This window comes from Suricata suricatta, chromosome 4 (assembly GCF_006229205.1).
Source record: "Suricata suricatta isolate VVHF042 chromosome 4, meerkat_22Aug2017_6uvM2_HiC, whole genome shotgun sequence".
In the NCBI taxonomy this organism is placed as follows: domain Eukaryota; kingdom Metazoa; phylum Chordata; class Mammalia; order Carnivora; family Herpestidae; genus Suricata; species Suricata suricatta.
Window position 1 is genome coordinate 74,954,834 of NC_043703.1, and position 19,506 is coordinate 74,974,339.

Consider the following 19,506-nt stretch of genomic DNA (forward strand, 5'->3'; position numbering starts at 1 on the left):
CACCATACTTCAGTTAAAAGGAAAAAAGTCCTTAGGCTCTTGTGTTAAGCAGGGCCTTACATAACTCGAGGATCCTTCTGGGATTCACCTGCATCCTCCCTCCTGTCATCAGTTAGCAATCTCCTCTCCTCCTACCTCGCTTCTGCCTGGGGACAGACGGTCCTGCCGCTGGCTGTGTAGCTTAAGATACTGGGTTGGGGAGACCACTTTTAGATCTAGTGAAAATTAGGAATTTCTGGTATAGATATGGGTTCATTTTGGACTATTTTTGTTTTTGATATGAAGTGGGGGGTAGATTTGCCCAAGGAGGGATGAGACAAGGGTACGGGGGGAGGGGATCATTCAAAGTGTGACAAGAACAGAGACGTCATGAGGAGTAGGGCAGTCAAATTACTAGGGAAATATACCAGACCGTGTTCAGGGCCGACCTGAAGTTGATTGATGCACAATGGTCCCATTTTTTTTAATTTTTAAAAAATGTTTTATTTATTTTTGAGACAGAGACAGAGATGAGCTCGGAGGAGCAGAGAGAGGAAGACCCAGAATCCAAAGCAGGCTCCAGGCCCCAAGCCATCAGCACAGAGCCCAACATGGGGCTCGAACTCACGAACTGTGAGATCATGACCTGAGCCAAAGTTGGATGCCCAGGCGCCCCCACGGTGGTCCCATTTTTAACAGTTCCTGTGACCTTAAATACTAGCTGTAGACATGAGCTCCCATGACTAAATCCCCCCAAACCACCTCAGGCTTGCCTCCAAAAGTAAACTCTTCTCCCTAAACCTGTTCTTTTGTCCATCTAACCTTTCTCAGTTTATGCCTCTATCCTGCCCAAAGTTACGGAAGATCGATTCAGGAACATCCCTCACCAACCAGTCTGCCAGGCACTAAGCCACAGGATTTCCTGATCTGCCTGCCCTCTTCTCTCTGGATCCCCGTCTGACTGGGGGGTTCACATCAGGACTCACCTGGTACTTCCATTTTCCACTCCTGGGACTGCTAGAGAGATGCCAAGAACAGGTAATGCTCTCCCATCGCTCCACGGGGCACATACACCTTCATGATCGTGCTGCATCTGTCTCCTGTCCAGCCCCTGCGGTCTGTGAGAAAGCACATGCCATGGGTACCTGACTAAGCCTCTGACTAGAGCCACCTCCCATCCTTTTCTGCTGGGAAACAAATGACTATTTAACCTTTCAAAGCCTGTTCATGTCACTATCAGCTTTCCAGATGTGTTTATAAATTTATTCTTCGTAGTTACATGGCCATCATTGGTTTATGCACATGTTCTCCCTACCAGACTATGAACTCCTTGCTCAGCACTTGCATAAAGTGAGCCTTCAATCAGCCGAACTCTGAACAGTTACACCAAACCTCAGTGTTTTTATGATATCGGTTCCACAATGCACAGTTTAACTTAAAAAAAAAAAAAAAGGGCTAATGCAGGATCAGCATGACATTCTAGGACTTTTCCAGAAGAGGTCAGTATAACAGTAATAAAGATATTGGCTTTCAGGGCAAATGAAATGTGAAATCAAATTATTTTGTTAAGAAATACACTTTCAAGCATTAAAAAATACCACGTCAATTCTCTGCCCCTCCCATCAAAGTCACGTGTCCTCAGGAGACATAGCTGCAGGCTTTTCACACAAGCAAAATGGAGTGATCAGACAATCCTATACACAAATGAAAACTCAATGAATTTAAATCTGGAATGTAATTAACTTCCTCACCTGGATGCTTCTCACCCAAATTCTCAGATTGTTTTTAAATAGGGATCATCCATGGGTATGCATTTGAAACAGATAATTCATCTCTTTTGTAGTTGCCATATCAATAAAAAATTAAATCGATCACTAGACTACTGCATGTCAGCACTTTGTGGCTTCTTGTGGTACTCTGGGAGAGTTTAGGAGTCACTATTTAGTGTCTAGAGCTAATTCAGTGTTGTCGAGGCTGATGGGGAAGAAAAACGTGGGATCTGGAAAAATAAGAGGTGTGAAAGACAAAAGAGAAGAAAAAGGAAACTCGTACATTTCAGAAGCGAAGAATGGACTATCTGAAATTTCAGAAGTTATCCACTGGCAATCACTGTATATTTTAAAAGTCTTATTCCATGGACACACGACTTTGCCTAAATGATCGGGAGGTCCATTAGGCAGACCGGAGCAGTGATTCTCAGGTGGAGCAGCAAATGGAAGTGTGGCGTGCACATATCAGAATCACAGGAAATACACTAGGAGTAATGACCAAAGCTGAACTTGCACACGTGAAGGGGAAATCAATCAGAAAGGCCTGTAATAAAAACCTGGCAGTCTCCTGCGTCCCCTGCCTCATCCATACTTCTACTGGCCAGAGGTCAGGGCTTCGATCTTCCTTCTCCGTCTACTTCTGACCTTTAGGTAACCTTACATAGCTGTTCTGGGTTTATGAATCTTCAACCTAATCTATTACTTCATGTCCATTACCACCTTGTCTCCTTTCTCCTGTGTGCTTTTATCAGGAGTTCGTTTCTTCTCTGGTCACCTGGGCTATTTCAAACAATTGACTTAAACAAGCACTTCTTGTTCCATAATGACAGTGTATCTGGCCCTGCTGCTGCTGGAGGGAGGGCATTAGATTCCACATGTCCCAGCTCCTGGGCCCACAGTGCCTGCCACTCTTGTCTCCAACCTTCTGTCCTTCCCTTTATTTATGTACATGCTCAAAATGGTCATATTTTCTACACTGAAACTAATCTCTTGGGGCACCTGGGTGGCTCAGTCTTAATTAAGCATCTGACTTCAGGTCAGGTCACCATCTCACGGTTAGTGGGTTTGAGCCCCGCATCCGGCTCTGTGCTGACAACTCAGAGCCTGGAGCCTGCCTCGGATTCTGTGTCTCCAGTTCTCTCTGCCCCTCCCCTACCCACACTCTGTCTCTCTCACTCTCTCAAAAATAAACAAACATTGAAAAAAAATTAAAAAAAAAAAACTAATTGGGGCACCTGGGTGGCTCAGTCGGGTAAGCCTCCGACTTCGGCTCAGGTCAGATCTCATGTTCGTGGGTTCGAGCCCTGCGTCAGGCTCTGTGCTGACAGCTAGCTCAGAGCCTAAAGCCTATTTCTGGTTCTGTGTCTACTTCTCTCTCTGCCCCTCCCCCTCTCATGCTCTGTCTCTCTCTGTATGAAAAATAAATAAAAAAACATTTAAAAGAAAAAAAGAAACGAATCTCCTGTGTCTCCTGTGATTTGATCAAGGTGATTTAAAAAATAATGCAATACACAGTGTTCACACTTAACTCCAGCTACCCAACTATCTGACCATCTTCCTTTAGAGACAGACGTCTGTGCCCTCAATGCTGCTATTATCAGTTCAAATGAAATTTCCTTTAAAATATTTCTCCAAATCTGTCATTTCTTTATACTGACACTGTGCCTTTTCCCAGAGAGCTTTTGAGGGTGGAGTTTCTCAGTACCATTTTTATTGTTGTTGTGCAAGAAGTTTTGCTAGATTTCCCTTCCTCAGCTTATCCTACTTGTCTCTCAGTTTTTATTCCTTTAATCTATTATTTGAAATCAACGTTATTTTTCTTCTTGAAGGAAAAAAAGTGTTCCTTTCTGGTTTAAGTAGTTTAGATCATGGTTTTCTTGTCAGACTCACCTCCATGTCCCTCACTTTCTAATGTTCTTTGCGTTTCTTGCATTCTCCACTTGTACTACATCGTTGGACTTCTGATGAATTTCTGATAATACTATCCATTGTATATGATCGCGTTTTCCTTTGGCATCTGTGGATCCCAGATTCTCTCCCTCAGCCTGTGCAAGTCCATCGGGCTGAGCTAGCCTCCCGCACAGCTGGTGTCTTCCTTCCTTAGCTCTCACTGCGCGCCTGAGAAATCGGCTGTTGCGTCCACCCCCTTGCTTGGATGGGCTGTACCATCAGAAAGGGTGTTTGGGAAGTAGATTATATGAGTCCTTTTATGTCTGAAAATGTATCAATGCTGCTCTAAAACTGGTTAATAGTTTCATTTAGCATAAAATTCTGGGCTAAAATAATTTCAGACTAAACTTTGAAGTCCTTGCCCCATTGACATCTATCAGTAAGAGTTCCTGCAGAGAAGTATAATTCTAGTCATTTCATTTGCATTTCTAGTAAGGTACATTACTACTTAAAGGTACCTGTGAGCATCTTTTGGTAAAATTAATATTCTCCCTAGTTTATTTCCTGTTATATTCACCTGGCATTTCACATATCTGAATACATCAAAGAGAAGGCAGGATCCATTTATAAAATGTAAGTGTATTTGTTCTTACTGGAAAGTGATCATTGAGTAAGAAACTCAAGTTATTATTTCATGAATGTCCTTAAAATCTCTTTGCTCTGATCAGAAATCTCTGACCAAGAGCGAGAGTAAACAATGGTAGGATTTATGAAAAGAAGGCTATGGAAGAAGATAAAGGAAAAGTTAATTCTATCTGGAAGAGTCGATTCTCTAAGATTTCTAATATTTGTGCATGTTTCAAGGGCGTTCGATAATTTGACATAATCCTGTGTGCACATAATTTGTAAATGCCTAAGAGTCAACGCATTAAGATACGTTCCTGTCACAGACCTAAATGCTAAGTTTTTTATTGATTCACAAGTAGGTTTGGAGACCACTAACCAAACCTTCAAAGAGTTACCATGACCGTATTGGTGACTTTAGCTCAGCCCCCCTATACCCTCCAAAACCAGGTTCAAATACCTGGTAGTCTCTCTGTCTTGACAGCTTGGCTGATCTCCTGTATCCTGTAGTCTGATCAGGATGTACACTATACAGTGTTAATTTAAAAACCTTACTTACTCTCTCCCTGGAAATAATATAAACAAATGGCCAAAAATTCCAGGCTTTGGGATCAACTAAGTTTTAAATTCAGCTTTCTCCCAAGTAATAGCTTGTGTTAGGTAACCTAGTTACCTTCCTTAATGGCTTGTTTTCTATTAATGTAGGCGATACTATAAGCCTCTTGCTTAAGGCTAGTATAAAATAATTAAATGAGATAATGTACAAAAGGCACTTGGCACATAGTAAAACACATGTAAATGGTGGCTATTATTATAATTATTTCTTAATGCTGTGAGTGAATTTTTCAAAATGAAATAAAATACATGAATCACAGATTATGACAAATTCAGCCTTTGTAGCAAATGTATTTTGGTTTCCTTAAAAGTATACCTAATAGGATAAAAGCATGTTGACTTGATTGGACGTGAGGTTGTGCCTAATCATTTGCCCAACTGGTAACTAACTTTCACAGGCAATCCTCACGAGAATACTTTTATACTTCAAGCCAAATTAGTTTTTCTTACAGTTTAGCTCTCTGATGTCCAAATCCATCGCATTTGTCAACAACTTGCCTTGATATGATCTATACAGTTTAACAGTCCTGGCAAACACACGGGGATACTTTATAATCTGAAAATGAAAGACACCGGTCATTCCACACATCTGCACTTGACTAGCTTCTGACCATTGTCCTGCTCATGTCATCCTCAGGGGGCCCTGTGCTCCTTACCTCCTACCTTCATCCTATCTACTGAAGAGTCTTTCCACTGCAATTTGAAATAATTTCCAAATTGCCTCCTGAACGTGTGACTCGGTCTGTCCACCTGCTGTCAGCTCGGGCACCTCTCTTCCCCGCAGTGAGACCTGCAGATTCTGCACCACGCAGGACACACGTGAGTTTTCTGAGTCTGCAGCTCCAATGGCCTCTCTTTCTTGTCTCCCAGACACATACCTGTTCAACTCCCACTCTCATGGGCAACTTTCCACTAATTTTGTGGTTTGGGTTTTAGTTGTCTCCTAGTTTTGCCTAAAATATAATTTGAGTGAGTTTTTCACTCTCCTTATTGCTTCTGAGAGCTTTCAGGAGGGCACTAACCTCACATTGTCATCTTCAAAGTGGAAGTCTGTCACCGACATGCTTCTTTATCATAAGGACTAAGAGGGTCCCAAGCTACACGTGAGAACTCTTTGTAGCCACCACGCGTGCCCTTCTGTGGGTCCTTACAAAGCCTTAGATAACCAAAAAAGAAAACAGCATAATTCAGTTTCAGTAAAAGCTTAAACAGAGCACAGAACTGAAGACAACTTTGTGGCCTTGGTTCCAGCCAGACTTTCAGGATTCCCGATTCTTCCGTAGATCTTATCCCACTTTCAATCCTGGCCATGTTAGCACTCTCTTTTGAAACATGACTCTGTTCAGTTCACCTTTATGCCCTTTCAGTGTAACTGAAAGCTTAGTCGTTTTTGACAGTTCAACTCAATGGCATGAAGTAATTGCTTTAGCTCCCAAAGTAAGATTTTTTTTCTCTCTCTTTCTTTCCTTTCTTTCTCATTCTTTCTTTCTCTTTTTTTTCTTTCCGTTCCCTTTCTTTCTTTCTTTCCTTCCTTCCTTCCTTCTCCCTTTCTTTCTTTTTCTTTCTTTCTTTCTCTCTCTCTCTCTCTCTCTCTCTCTTCTTCCTTCCTTCCTTCCTTCCTTCCTTCCTTCCTTCCTTCCTTCCTTCTCTTCCTTTCTTTTTCTTTCTTCCTTCCTCTCTCTCTCTCTTTGAAAGAAGCAGTTAAGCATTTTCCACATCTAGGCTGTGTGGGCATCAAGTCCACTGCCGGCTTATAGGCATGGCCGGTAAAACTTTCTGCTCGGGTTCACACAGCAATATATCGCCCAGTGGCTGTGAGCTTGTCCCTACCATGTGTGGAGAATCTTCCTGCACCTGGGTGTGCAGAACCCTCCTTCTCAGGGTGCCTGGGTGGCTCAGCTGGTTAAGTGGCCAACTTCAGCTCAGGTCATGATCTCATGGTTTGTGGGTTCAAGCCCTGCATCGGGCTCTGTGCTGACAGCTAGCTCAGAGCCTGGAGCCGCTTTAGATTCTGTGTCTCCCTCTTTCTCTGACCCTCCCCTGCTGACACTCTGTCTCTCTCTCAAAATAAAGTTTAAAACAACGATCAGTAGCCACCAGGAAACCGTGGGGAGAAAGGGCTGAAAACACAGAACACAGGGAACTTTTAGGGCAGTGAAACTATTCTCTATGGTGCTCTAATGGTGCTCTATGGCACCACACACTTGTCCAAACCTATGGGAGATACAACACCAAGCATGAACTCTACTGTAAACTACAGGCTATGGGTGATAAGAGTGTGTCACTGTAGGTCCATCAACTGTGACAAATGCAGGATGGGATGTGGATATTGGGGAGACTTGGGGGAGGGCAGGAGGAATATGGGAAATCTCTTCCAAATTTTGCTGTGAACCTCCCTCCCAAAAGTCTTTAAAATGTTTTATCTTTCACCCCATATTGTTTTGTTCCTTTTTTATTTTTTTTAATGTTTATTTTTGAGAGAGACAGAGACAGAGCATAAGCAGGGGAGGGGCTGGGAGGTGGGGGGAGACACGAAATCCAAAGCAGGCTTCGGGCTCTGAGCTATCAGCACAGAGCACGATGAGGGGCTCAAACTCACGGACCTCGAGATCATGACCTGAGCTGAATTCAGACGCTCAACCAACTGAGCTACCCAGATACCCCTGTTCCTTTTTTAAATACAAAACTGTACTTCAAAATTTAGTTTAAGAAATACCAGTCAATTACTTGTGGGATTTAGTATGTAACATAATTACTGATTTGAAGACAATGCTATGGTACTCATTTTGTTTATGCCCTTCCATTGTTCAAAAACGGCCTTAAATCAATTTTTTGCCCCAATTTTTTAACTCAGTAATGGAGTAAGTTGATTAAAATTTTCAAATACAAATGATATCAACATAAGCACAGGACAAGATTGCTTTACTTAGCTCATAGCTAAGCTGATAATAATTTATTTTCTGTCTTTACTAAACTAGTCATATGGGTAGCCAACTACCTCTCTCTAAAGGTCTTTGAAGGAAACTTAAATGCAGATCTAATCTTGCCCGAATTCATAAACAGGGGAAGGCACCCATGGAGCAGAGGGTCACAGACATGTAATGGCCTAAAGACAATGAAGGATAAAGCAGGAGGGGCAGGACCCCAGGGGAGTAGCTTGGAAGAGGACAGGACAGATGCAGGCACGGGGAAGGCTATGCTTGGGAAGAAGGGGAAGTTGAGGCAGTGCACACCGAGGGCTCCCTCGCCTCAGCTGAGCAGGAAGGAAGTTCTCCGCCAAGGGTGGTAAGGACCACAGAGGAGGTCTGGAACAGCTCCCGAAGGGATGGAATGGGGACGGGCCAAGTGTACGTGAAGGGCAGCAGCGTGAAGCTAAGGGTCCTTCCGGCTGAGGCTGGAGGCTGTGAATGTTCAACACTGGCAACTGAACATTTATGGGACCTTAAAGACAATTTGGGGATGAGAATAGGAAAATCACAGCACGGGACTGATCTATGACCGGACTTTTCTCAGGGGATGGGGTAGACAGACATGGACCGGTGGAAGCGATGGTGCTTGTCAGGCCAAGGAAGCCCCGGCCAGCAGCACGGGCCCAGCTCTGCGGGAAGGGAAATGGCAGCGAGGAGGAGGCGGCTCATGGACAGCTGTCCAGGGCCAGGGCCTCCGCTTCTTCATGACATTCCCTACGTGCAGGGGAGGTTCAAGGCGGGTTCCTGAGCTCACACTTGAGAGGATGGGAAAACTAAGCCTAACTCCACCACAATTTGCTGAGCAAGCCGAGATGGTGGAAGACACCAAGATGCTGAGCATCATGGAGGCAGGGCCGCTGGACCCAACTTCAGGAAACCAGGAGGCGGTGTAGAGCCAGGCTTTAATGGAAATGTAGCACCTGACGGGACGGCCATAGGAAAGGTTTTAACCGGGCTGTGTAGGAGAATAAGTGGGATGAAAAGCAATGCTATCCGACCACTGCAGGAAGGGTTTGAAGTGAATAATGAAGCACCCCATTCGGACAGACGAGTGGATGGCTGGATGGAGGTACTTCATCTGCGGTCTGAGATTAGGGCAGGTGAGCCTGAAGAGCTCTGTGGCGCCACAACCCAGGCCATCATTAAGGAAAGTCCGTCCACTGCTAATGTGAGCAAATCAGGAGACTATGGATGCTGGCGAGGGTGTGGAGACGGGCACCCTCCTCCACTGTTGGTGGGAATGTAAACTGGTGCAGCCGCTCTGGAAAACAGTGCGGAGGTTCCTCAAAAAATTAACAATAGAACTCCCCTATGACCCAGCAATAGCACTGCTAGGGATTTACACAAGGGATACAGAAGTGCTGACACATAGGGGCACATGTACCCCAATGTTCATAGCGGCACTGTCAACAATAGCCAAATCATGGAAAGAGCCTAAATGTCCATCACCTGATGAGTGGATCAAGAAGATGTGGTTTATATACACAATGGAGTACTACATGGCAATGAGAAAGAATGAAATATGACCATTTGTAGGAAAATGGATGGAACTCGAGGGTGTCATGCTAAGTGAAATAAGTCAGGCAGAGAAAGACAGATACCATATGTTTTCCTTCATATGTGGATCTTGAGAAACTTAACAGAGGACCATGGTGGAGGGAAGGGGAAAAAATAGTTAAGGAGAGGCAGGGAGGCAAACCATAAGAGACTCTTAAACACTGAGAACAAACTGAGGACTGATGGGGGGGAGATGGGAAAAGGGGTGATGGGCATGGAGGAGAGCACTTGTGGGGATGAGCACTGGGTGTTATATGGAAACCAACTTGACAATAAACTATAATAATAATAAAAAGATAAAAGAAAGAAAGTCCGGCCTTTGAATCTTTCCCTCTCTTTTCTGAATGCAGCAGATTAACTTTTAAATATCTGCTTGTTTAACAGTGGCAGGAGTTGAGAAAGTCGGCCACATTTTGGATATAACATAAGAAGTCAGGTCGAAAGCATATTCTGTGGAAAAGTCCCTCCCCAGCTTTACTGAGGTATAATTGGCAAACAGAAACTCTATATATTCTAAAAAGGTTATTTTTATTTTTATTTATTTTTTAATGCTTTATTTTATATTTAAGACAGAGAAAGAGAGAGGGAGACACAGAATCTGAAGCAGGCTCCAGGCTCTGAGCTGTCAGCACAGAGCCTGATGTGAGACTCAAACCCACGGAACTGTGAGATCATGACCTGAGCTGAAGTCAGACGTTTAGCCAACTGAGCCATCCAGAGCCCTTAAGAAAGTTTTTTTAATGGCTATTTATTTTTGAGAGTGAGAGGCAGAGACTGAGACAGAGCATGAGCAGGGGAGAGGAAGAGAGAGAAAGACACAGAATCTGGAGCAGGCTCCGGGCTCTGCGCTGTCAGCACAGAGCCCAACGTGGGGCTCAAACAAGATCATGCAAGATCATGACCTGGACCACAGTCAGACGCTTAACTTACTGAGCCACCCAGGTGCCCCAAAATTGTATATATTTAAGGTGTACAATCTGGTTTTGACATATATTGTGAAATGATCACCACCTTCAAGCTAGTTGACACATCTATCACCTCAAGTCGTTACCCTTTCCTTCTCTCCTTCCTTCCAGCTTTTCTTCCCCAGTCACAACACTTAAAAGCTACCATCTTAAGAAATTTCAACGATACAACACAGGATGAGGTGTTAAAATGGTTATTATCGAAAAAGACAGGAGAAAGCAAGTGTTGGCGAGGATGCAGAGTAACCGGAACTCTTACACACTGTTAACGAGAATGTAAAATGGTGCAGCCATTACGGAAAACAGTGTGGAGGTTCTTCAAAACGTTAAAAATAGAAATCAATTCTACCTCTGCATATATATCCAAAGGCAGTAAGTCAGGATATTGAAGAGATTTCACTTCCATGATGACTGTGACCTTTTTCACAACAGCGGAGATATGGAAATAACCTAAGTGTCCAGCCACACATGAATGGATCAAGAAAATGTGGTGTGTGCACTGCTCATTTTTTAGAGACGATTTTTCACAGCAGTTTCAGGTTTACAACAAAAACTGAGAGGGAGGTACAGAGATGTGCCATACACCTCTTGCCTCCACACATGCACAGCCTCCTCCATTACCAATATCGCTCGCCAGAATGGTACTTTTTTTTTTTTTTTACCAAGGTTGAATCTATAGTGACACTTCAGAATCCTGAAAGTTTTACCTTAGAGTTCACTCCTTGTGGTGCATGTTGTACGGGTCTGGACACATACATAACAATACCTAGCCATCATTATATAAGAGTATTTTCTTTTCTGAAATGTGGGAGTCGGGTCCCATTCATTTATTTTCTTCCCAGCCTTATTGAACTATATTTGACATACAGCATTCCAAAAACATAAGACGTACATGTTGATTTGATACATTTATATACTGCAAAATGATTACCACCTTTTATTTATTTTATTTGAAAACACAATCTGCAAATAACCAAAATCTATGCGTTGGAAAAACATCTTCCAAATGTTTAACGTGTAGCAAGTAAAGGATCAACATCACTTGTCAGTAAATACTTAATATTTTTAAATTAAGCAACATAGAAAAATCTGGAGCCCTTCTCAGTGTGAAACTAAGAAGAGACTATGGAACTAAATAGTTTAATGAAATTGTAAAATCTTTTAAATGTCAAAAGAGGCAAACATGATAAGATAATTTTTAGGTTCCCCCCCTTCTTTCCAATTTACATAAATTCTTATCTCTTAAAGGAAAATGACTCTTCTGGCTCATTTGATTTGATTACTGCATGTAGAAACAAAATCATAAACCAAATATGCAGATGATCATGGCTTAACGATAAGTACAATACAATTTCCACTTTTAACTATGGGTTACATATATACATTTCTCTATTTTTTTATATTTTGGCCTGTTGCAACAGTTTTATATAATGAGGAATTCAAGGATGATCCTTAATGTAATGTAACATGGTCAGCATATTCAGTCATGCATATATTAATATATTATTTTTCAAAAAAACTCACTGTTCTAATTTTTATAAATTAGAGGTAGGTCACAAACATTAACTTACTTAGTTTGAAGTTTCAGCTCCTAACTTTCCTCCTGAGAGGAAAGCAATATATATATTTTTAATTTTGTGAATTATATCATTGCCAGCAGCAAGAAGTGAGTGAAGAAGGTAAAGAAAAAATAAACAAGGACAATTCTTTCTTTCCTGAGCCTCTGAGTATGCATGTATTAGGATTTTGTATGTTAATGATGTTAACGTATCTCCTGTGAAAAGGAATAAAGGAAACCTCATTCAGGATGGAGATGGGGAGGCATCTCGTGCACTACGACTCCTCATAGCCACAGAGTCCAGCAGGAAGAGGGAAGGTTTCCTTTCAGGATGGCACCCTCAAGCTGCCCTTGCCTGCAGCCAATGACACGCTGCCACCACCTTCAGTCACCTGCAGTCACCGCTTGGAACCTATTTTCCTCCACTGAAGATTGATTCAAAACAACCCGTCCCAACTTCCTTCTTCCCTCCACAAGAGATGCTCTTCCAGTGCTTTCAACAAGAGCCAAATTATGGAAAGAGCCTAAATGTCCATCAACTGATGGATGGATAAAGAGGATGTGGCTTATATAAACAATGGAATACTACTTGGCAATGAGCAAGAATGAAAGCCTGCCATTTGCAATAATGTGGACGGAAGTGGAGGCTATTGTGTTACGTGAAATATGTCAGTCAGAGAAAGACAGTGACTGAAAGACCGATACCGTATGTTTTTACTCATATGTGGAACTTGAGAAATTTAATAGAAGACCATGTGGGAAGGGAAGGGGAAAAAGTAGTTACAAACAGGGAGGGAGGCCCGCCAACCGTAAGGGACTCTTAAATACAAAAAACAAACTGAGGGTTGATGGGGGTGCAGGGGAGGGGAAAATGGGTGATGGGCATTGAAGAAGGCACTTGTTGGGATGAGCACTGAGTGTTGTATGTAAGTGATAAGCTGGCAGGGAATCTACCTTCAAAACCAAGGGCACACTGTATACACTGTATATTAGCCAATTTGACAATAAATTATATTAACAAACAAACAAGCAAACAAACGCTCCTGTTTGTTCTCTGGACCTGCCTATGGTTCCCCACAGTTGGCGTGTCCTCATTTGCAATTTCTCTGCTATTCCCCAATAAACAAATCTGCTGCTTCACAGCCTTTGTTGCTTAACTTGTAACGTTGACAATATCAATCTATGTTGAAAAATATTTCACAACTAAAGTTTTTATTTCTTTAGAATCAATTGCTTTCATTAGTATAGATCAGGGTTTGGTATATAATGGCCTGTGTGTCAAATAAGACCGGCCACCTGGGTTTGCTAAGGACAGTATCCCCAGGCCACAGCCATGCTTCCTTGTTCACGTATTTCTATGGCTATCCTACCACCGCATAGTTGTGTACTTGAGACAGAGATCTTACCACCCGCAGAGCTCGAAATACTTATTATCTGGCCCCTTACAGAAAAAGCTTGCCAAGTCCTGACATGTCTCATGGTAGATATGCAAGTCACGTTTTAGTTAGGTTTTACTATTTTAAAAATAAATTTATTGTCTCAGTATCATCATTAATCCAAGAGGTGAATCGGATACATAGACTACATTCTTATGTCCCCTTGGCTCCCCCTGCAAAGTAAAAATCCAAAATCAATTGCTCTTACTTGAGTACCTGTTCTGATTACATATTCATACTTAGGGTCTGAGTTTTATGTCACAAGATAAATAAAGGATCCAAACCTCAATTTGTTCGTTTCAAGAAGCCAGTGGCTCAAACCCTAAAATCAGTAACAAAACTACCCTGATGTTTGTCTTCACTTTCCAACTAATATTGGGAAGAAACGTTAATAAGTAAAAACAAAATTTAGGAGTAAAGGTATAGTCAGCTCAAGAACAAAGAACAGGTTAGATAACCAACTTAAGCCACAGATGAACATAAATAATTGAGAATTACTTTTGTTAATACACTTAATCATTTAATATTTTTTAATGCACCATTTAACTTTATTCCTAGTTTTAAAATTCCAGACCTTGGTTAAAATTTGGTTTATTTAAAATTTAATTAGGGCGCCTGGCTGACTTCATTGGTTAAGCATCCAACTCGTGATTTGGGCTCAGGTCACGATCTCACAATTCATGAGCTTGGGCTCCATGCTGACAACATAGAACGTGCTTGAGATTCTCTCTCTCCCTCTCTTTCTGCCCCTCCCCTGCTTGCTGTCTCTCAAAATAAATACATTAAAAAAAAAAAACTCTGAAAAGCATAAAATTTAGATAATGAATGCCACAGAGTTCTTTTGTAAATTTGATGTACAGCTTATTTTTTATAATTTCATAATTGCCTTCAGAAACAGTTACATAGCAAGTCTTCCCCCCAAATAATGAAATTTATTACACACAGAGTTCTTCCAATATAATGGACTGAGAAGACAGAAGAGAGCACCATTTGTACCACCAAGACGCAGGGATTCTTTACAAAATGTAATGCTTTAAAAATATATAGTCAAACAGGAAAGAATGGAACATTCTCAAGGCTCCACAAAAGGATGGAACTCAAAGCCGGGGGGTGGGGGGGTTATGCTACACAAAGAAGCACACAGGTTATTAGATCCATTTATGGGCCTAGAGACCGAGCTGAATCCTAACGCCCAACAAAGATGGGAGACTTGGCCTCTGTCCAGAGCAAGACCAGAGTTCCACCCTGCAAAGAAAGTACAAGAGCAGATCCCTCCCTAAGGCTTGTGGACAGAAAGATGAACCATAGGGTAGAAAGCAGTCATATGCTTGCACCAACTCCAAGTCTGTACCATTTATAAGTGTCAGTCTGTCCAAATTTACAACAGGTATGAGCTGCTGTAACCCCAAACCGTGGAATTCACATCAGAGCTGCCTTGAGGAGCATCAATCCTCCGCATCCCAGCAGACCCACAAGCCTACGAGGGAGGCTTTCACACCTGCTGCATTTGAGATTCTTGGCTAAGAATAACTCAGTGTAGATGAGCTCACACAAAGTAATGACCAATCACTGGAGCAATGAAATCATCACAATGCGGAAGTAGGGAATCACAGCCTGAGAAGAGACAGAGGACGGACATGAGAAGGGCCAAAAGGCATCTAGTGAAGATTCAAGAAGGAGGTGAAAAACATAAGAAACAAAAACAAACAAGAGAGAAGCATTTTTCAACAAGGTAATGAGGTCCACTTTTCCAGACTTGTAGAAAAGTTCCCAGCTGGAAGAAACATGTGGAACCCCGGGCACAGTGTGGTATTAAAGAAATGTACAGTGTAGGACTGCGCCTGGACGTGAGATGCGTCAAAGGAAGGGACTGGAATATCATTCTCTTATTATTCCAGTTGGGTCATTCTCACCACAATTTGGATTACGGAAAGGAAAGGGAAAAAGAGGCAGAAAGGTAAAAATAAGTCAGTAACATATGCTGACATGTGAAGGGTGATAGAGCTGTTGCTTCAAAGAACTATTAACAAAATGAAAAGCTTTCATAGAAGAGTGAGAACAAGGGCTAGACCCCATCACACTGTGCTCAACACATCTCAAGACTTAATAATGGAATACTGTGCTAATAAGATACTATTTTATGTATTTGATAGGCCTTCTGTATTTCCTCGTTCTAAAGTCAAAGAAGAATATTTAATTAGAAAATGAAGACATCGAAGTTGCCCCCAAGAAGACGTCTACAGAGTTCCTAAGGAAGAAGTCTACGGTTTGAAGGGCACCAAGGTCACCGGTGCTCACTCTTCATACTAGTTCATGCTAACCTTCTTCTGGCGCTAGTTTTGTCAATGAGTCATTTGAGCTATTTTGCATTCACAAGAAGAATAAGATGCCGGATGGACCAGAGGAACGTTTTCTCCCACTCTGTGCTATGGGGGAGGGGGGTAGGGAGTGTATGGGGTGAGCATGGTGTTATGTCTGTGTTATTCCTCAGTTATGCTGAGCAATCACCTTGGCTAATTACAGCCTCCCGGGTTCTGGTTTCCTTCTGCGTTTAGTGGGGACCTCCTCACGGGGTGCTTGTGATGAGGATGAACCTAATGAATGCCTAGCGTGCCAGGCTTAAAGTAGGAGCTCACTCACTGTGCGGAACATGGCAGGTGCTTTTTAGAGCAGGTGCTAGAAGTCAGAGGGGCAGCAACAAGCTCTACATGTGAGAGGCAAATTCTCTGGAGAATAACTTATTGGGTATTTACTTGAAATCATTCCAGATTACAGGTGATTACAAACAGACTGAGTCAAGAATCTTCCATTGGGCAGAAGGGTGTGGCCTGGGGAGGGGCGACTCAAGCCTTGGAAATGCAAGACAACCTCCATTATAATCCAACCTACAGAATTTCAGGTAAATAATCCAGGGACTCATAAAGACATTCTTTATAAAAACACAATGTTTAGACAGACTTAGCCTTTCCCCCCAACATTTATTTATTTTGAGACAGTGGGAGCTGGGGAGGGGCAGAGAGAGAATCCCAAGCAGCCCCTTGCTGTCAGCTCAGAACCCAACACAAGGCTCTATCTCACCACCCAAGATGGTGACAATGATCTCATCTTGATGCGGAAACAGAGAGTCAGATGCTGACCCAACTGAGCCACCCAGGCTCCTCTGCCTTAGTCTTTGTATACCTGGTGGCTCCCTAGGCCTTTGTCTTCAATGCAATATGGTTTTAGTTAAGATTTCTTATTTTTAAAATTTCCCCTTTTATTATCCAATTCACATACTAGATATTATTTTTGAAAAAGGCGTTTAGCAACAAATATTAAAGTCTACTAGATAAAATATCACAAGCACATTTCTATAAATGAATACCAGATTCCTGTTACTTTTCCCATTAAGTCTTCATTGTTTTATGATTAATGTATTAATGCAATTATACTTCACTATAATGGATGCACTCAAAGTTTTGCTTGTGCGGCAATTTCTGATCTCAGCCAGAAATTCCTGAACTGCCTTCAAGAATGTTTAACCTCTTGTGAGGCGCCTGGGTGGCTCAATCAGTTAAGCGTCTGACTTCAGCTGAGGTCATGATCTCATGGTTCGTGGGTTTGAGCCCCGCATTGGGCTCTGTGCTGACAGCTCAGAGCCTGGAGCCTGCTTCAGATTCTGTCTCCCTCTCTCTCTGACCCTCCCCTGCTCATGCTGTATCTCTCTCTCAAAAAAACAAACAAACAAACAAAGAATTAACCTCTTGAAAGCCAGACCAAGTAGCAGATCTGTAACTACTACTAGGTTTTCAAAGGAATCCATGACCAAAAAATAGTTAGGAAACATTCATTTACTATGTCCTTCCTTTTCCTGGTGTCTCCCATTCCAACACAAGTATTTCCCTATTGTATAACACAATGATATACTAAAAAGACAAGTCGTTATATGTAGCTATTTTGTTTCCTAATTTAGACGGTGTCATGATTGGAAAGTATGTGCAAATATACTGCAAACAAGGGAAACTATACAGATAATCCTGTATTTGTACCACTCAACCATATAACCAGCTGTGTTTACTTCACATAACTTTAACTACAAAGGATACAATGAAATGGGCACTTTTTGAAAAATCACAAAGCAGTATCACCTATGTCTTTAGGAATTTAAAAGGGTTAGTATAGTACAATAAGCAAGTCCCTATAAATCACTTTCTAACAGTACAATTCTAGAGAAAGAAATAAAATTAGCATTAACCTTTTGCTGAACTGTCACTATGTCCATAGATACTTGCCTATTTTACCCAAAGGACATTAAGAGCTTTTTTGGGTACAACCTGAAGGATTAAGCATCCAAACGAGGGCCTAATACATTTTAAAAAGTCACACCCAAAATAACGCAACGATGCTGATTAAAATGTAACAGTGTACATACATATCTACTATAGTCCAGCTGAAATGTCCTCTAGTATTATCCTCATTCTCTCTGAAAGGGGGTGTTAAAATAGTTTAAAAAAGCAAATAAATTATTTGTTAAACATCAAAGTCTCCTGATTTCTTTCACAGTCTGCCACATACATCTAATGATTTTAACTTATTAAATGGATTTTTCATCACTGAATTTTTTCCCTGACATTTATCTTAGAGATTATAATTGTTCTTTGGGACAGGTTTTCTAAACTTTTAAGCCCATACTGTGCATTATCGATTCAGGTATACTATTTACTAAATGTTGTGTTCAATGTCTGACACGGTAATAACAAACACTAACCGTCAACAGAACATATGACTTAAGCAAAATGAAATACTTGAAAACGTGGTAACTCAATAAAGTTAAAAGTTTGCTTTGTGATATTTTTACAAGTGTGGAACGGGGATTGGAGACACCTCTTCACTAGAGAGTAAGTTCTCCTACCAGAGACACTGAACCTTTTAGTGAAACATTCCATCACCAAAAACCAGGAAGTCACCTCACGGATATTTTTGAGAAATATTGTGATATCTATAGAAGTTTTCAGGAGGTTTTAATAGCATGCTCATACTAAAGAAAGAAAAGCACAAGAACCATATAAAAAGATTTGCTTTAAAAGAAAACTAAACACAATTCCATTGTTTTGCAAACACTGACTTGCCTGTTTCCAAGAACACGCAGCAGCATTAATGCAAAACCCCCACGCATATACACAGAGCGCCGTCACTAAAAATCTACTTGCACAGCATTTGGTATCACTTGATGAGTTATTTCACAAAAAAACTGCGTGTCGTTGTATCAGTATTTATAAACACCAGACTACCCAGGAATGATTTAAAAATCATCAACTTCCTAACTCTGGTTTAACCAAAGGAGAACACGCAAATACGTAAATACCAACCACGGGAACCTACAAGGGATAATGGGTATAAGGGGGCTGGTTGGATCATCAAGTTATAAGCCCACCGAAATGGGGTGCGCCACCTGTGGTTTTAAGGATCTCTGTTTCTCCACGAAAATGCCCAAACAGACCCTATGCATTTTTGGACTTGGTGCATTTACTCTGCTTTCTCGGTGTCAGCGGACAGACTGGTCAGCAATCCAGGACAATGTTTTCGGCAAAATCAATTTACAGAGAACAGACTCGTTCTCATCTGCACTCTCCCATCCCCGCAACCTCCCCCCACGCCTGCCTCCCTCTGCCTCCCCCCTACTCCCGGCTCCCGGGCCCAACAAAGTTACTCAAGCGGAAAAGGCGGAGTGCAGATCAGTTAGCGAAGTTTTCCCTGCGAAGAAAGGCCGACTGTCTAAAGTACGTTCCGCACCAGTCCCGGAGCCCTCCGACGGTCGGATGGGGAAGGAAAACGCCGTGTGGGACGGAGGGTGGGAAGGAGGCCCTGGGGTCTGGGGAAAGGCTGCAGAGGAACCGGCGACCCTAAAGGAGTTAGTGTGGGGGGCTGCAAGTGGAGGGGACGCGCTCACCTGGGGACAGGGGGCGCAACGCTCGCCCGCGGCCGCCGTCGTTACCTGCTGCACCCCTTCGGGGCCGGGCGAGCACACGGCCGCGGCATTCCCCTTCATTCCCGACCAGATGCGATCCCCGGCTTCTCCCCGCACCGCGCGGGCCTGGGCTCCGTCCTCCTTCCGCGGCGGCCGCGGCGACAGCGCTGCTCCGGGGCGGGGGAACCGCTCCCCCA

At 42.5% G+C, this 19,506-nt stretch overlaps 1 protein-coding gene across 1 annotated transcript in view; it reads right to left on the reverse strand.

The window, feature by feature from the left end:
* The window catches only part of SGCG (sarcoglycan gamma), a 105,127-nt gene extending 85,689 nt beyond the window's left edge, over window positions 1–19,438 (reverse strand). Inside the window, exon 1 of the mRNA XM_029936183.1 lies at window positions 19,292–19,438. Within this exon, the coding sequence (XP_029792043.1) occupies window positions 19,292–19,390 (99 nt within the window). The 5' untranslated portion in view covers window positions 19,391–19,438. The remainder of the gene's footprint in view (window positions 1–19,291) is intronic.
* Window positions 19,439–19,506: the final 68 nt, after the last annotated feature.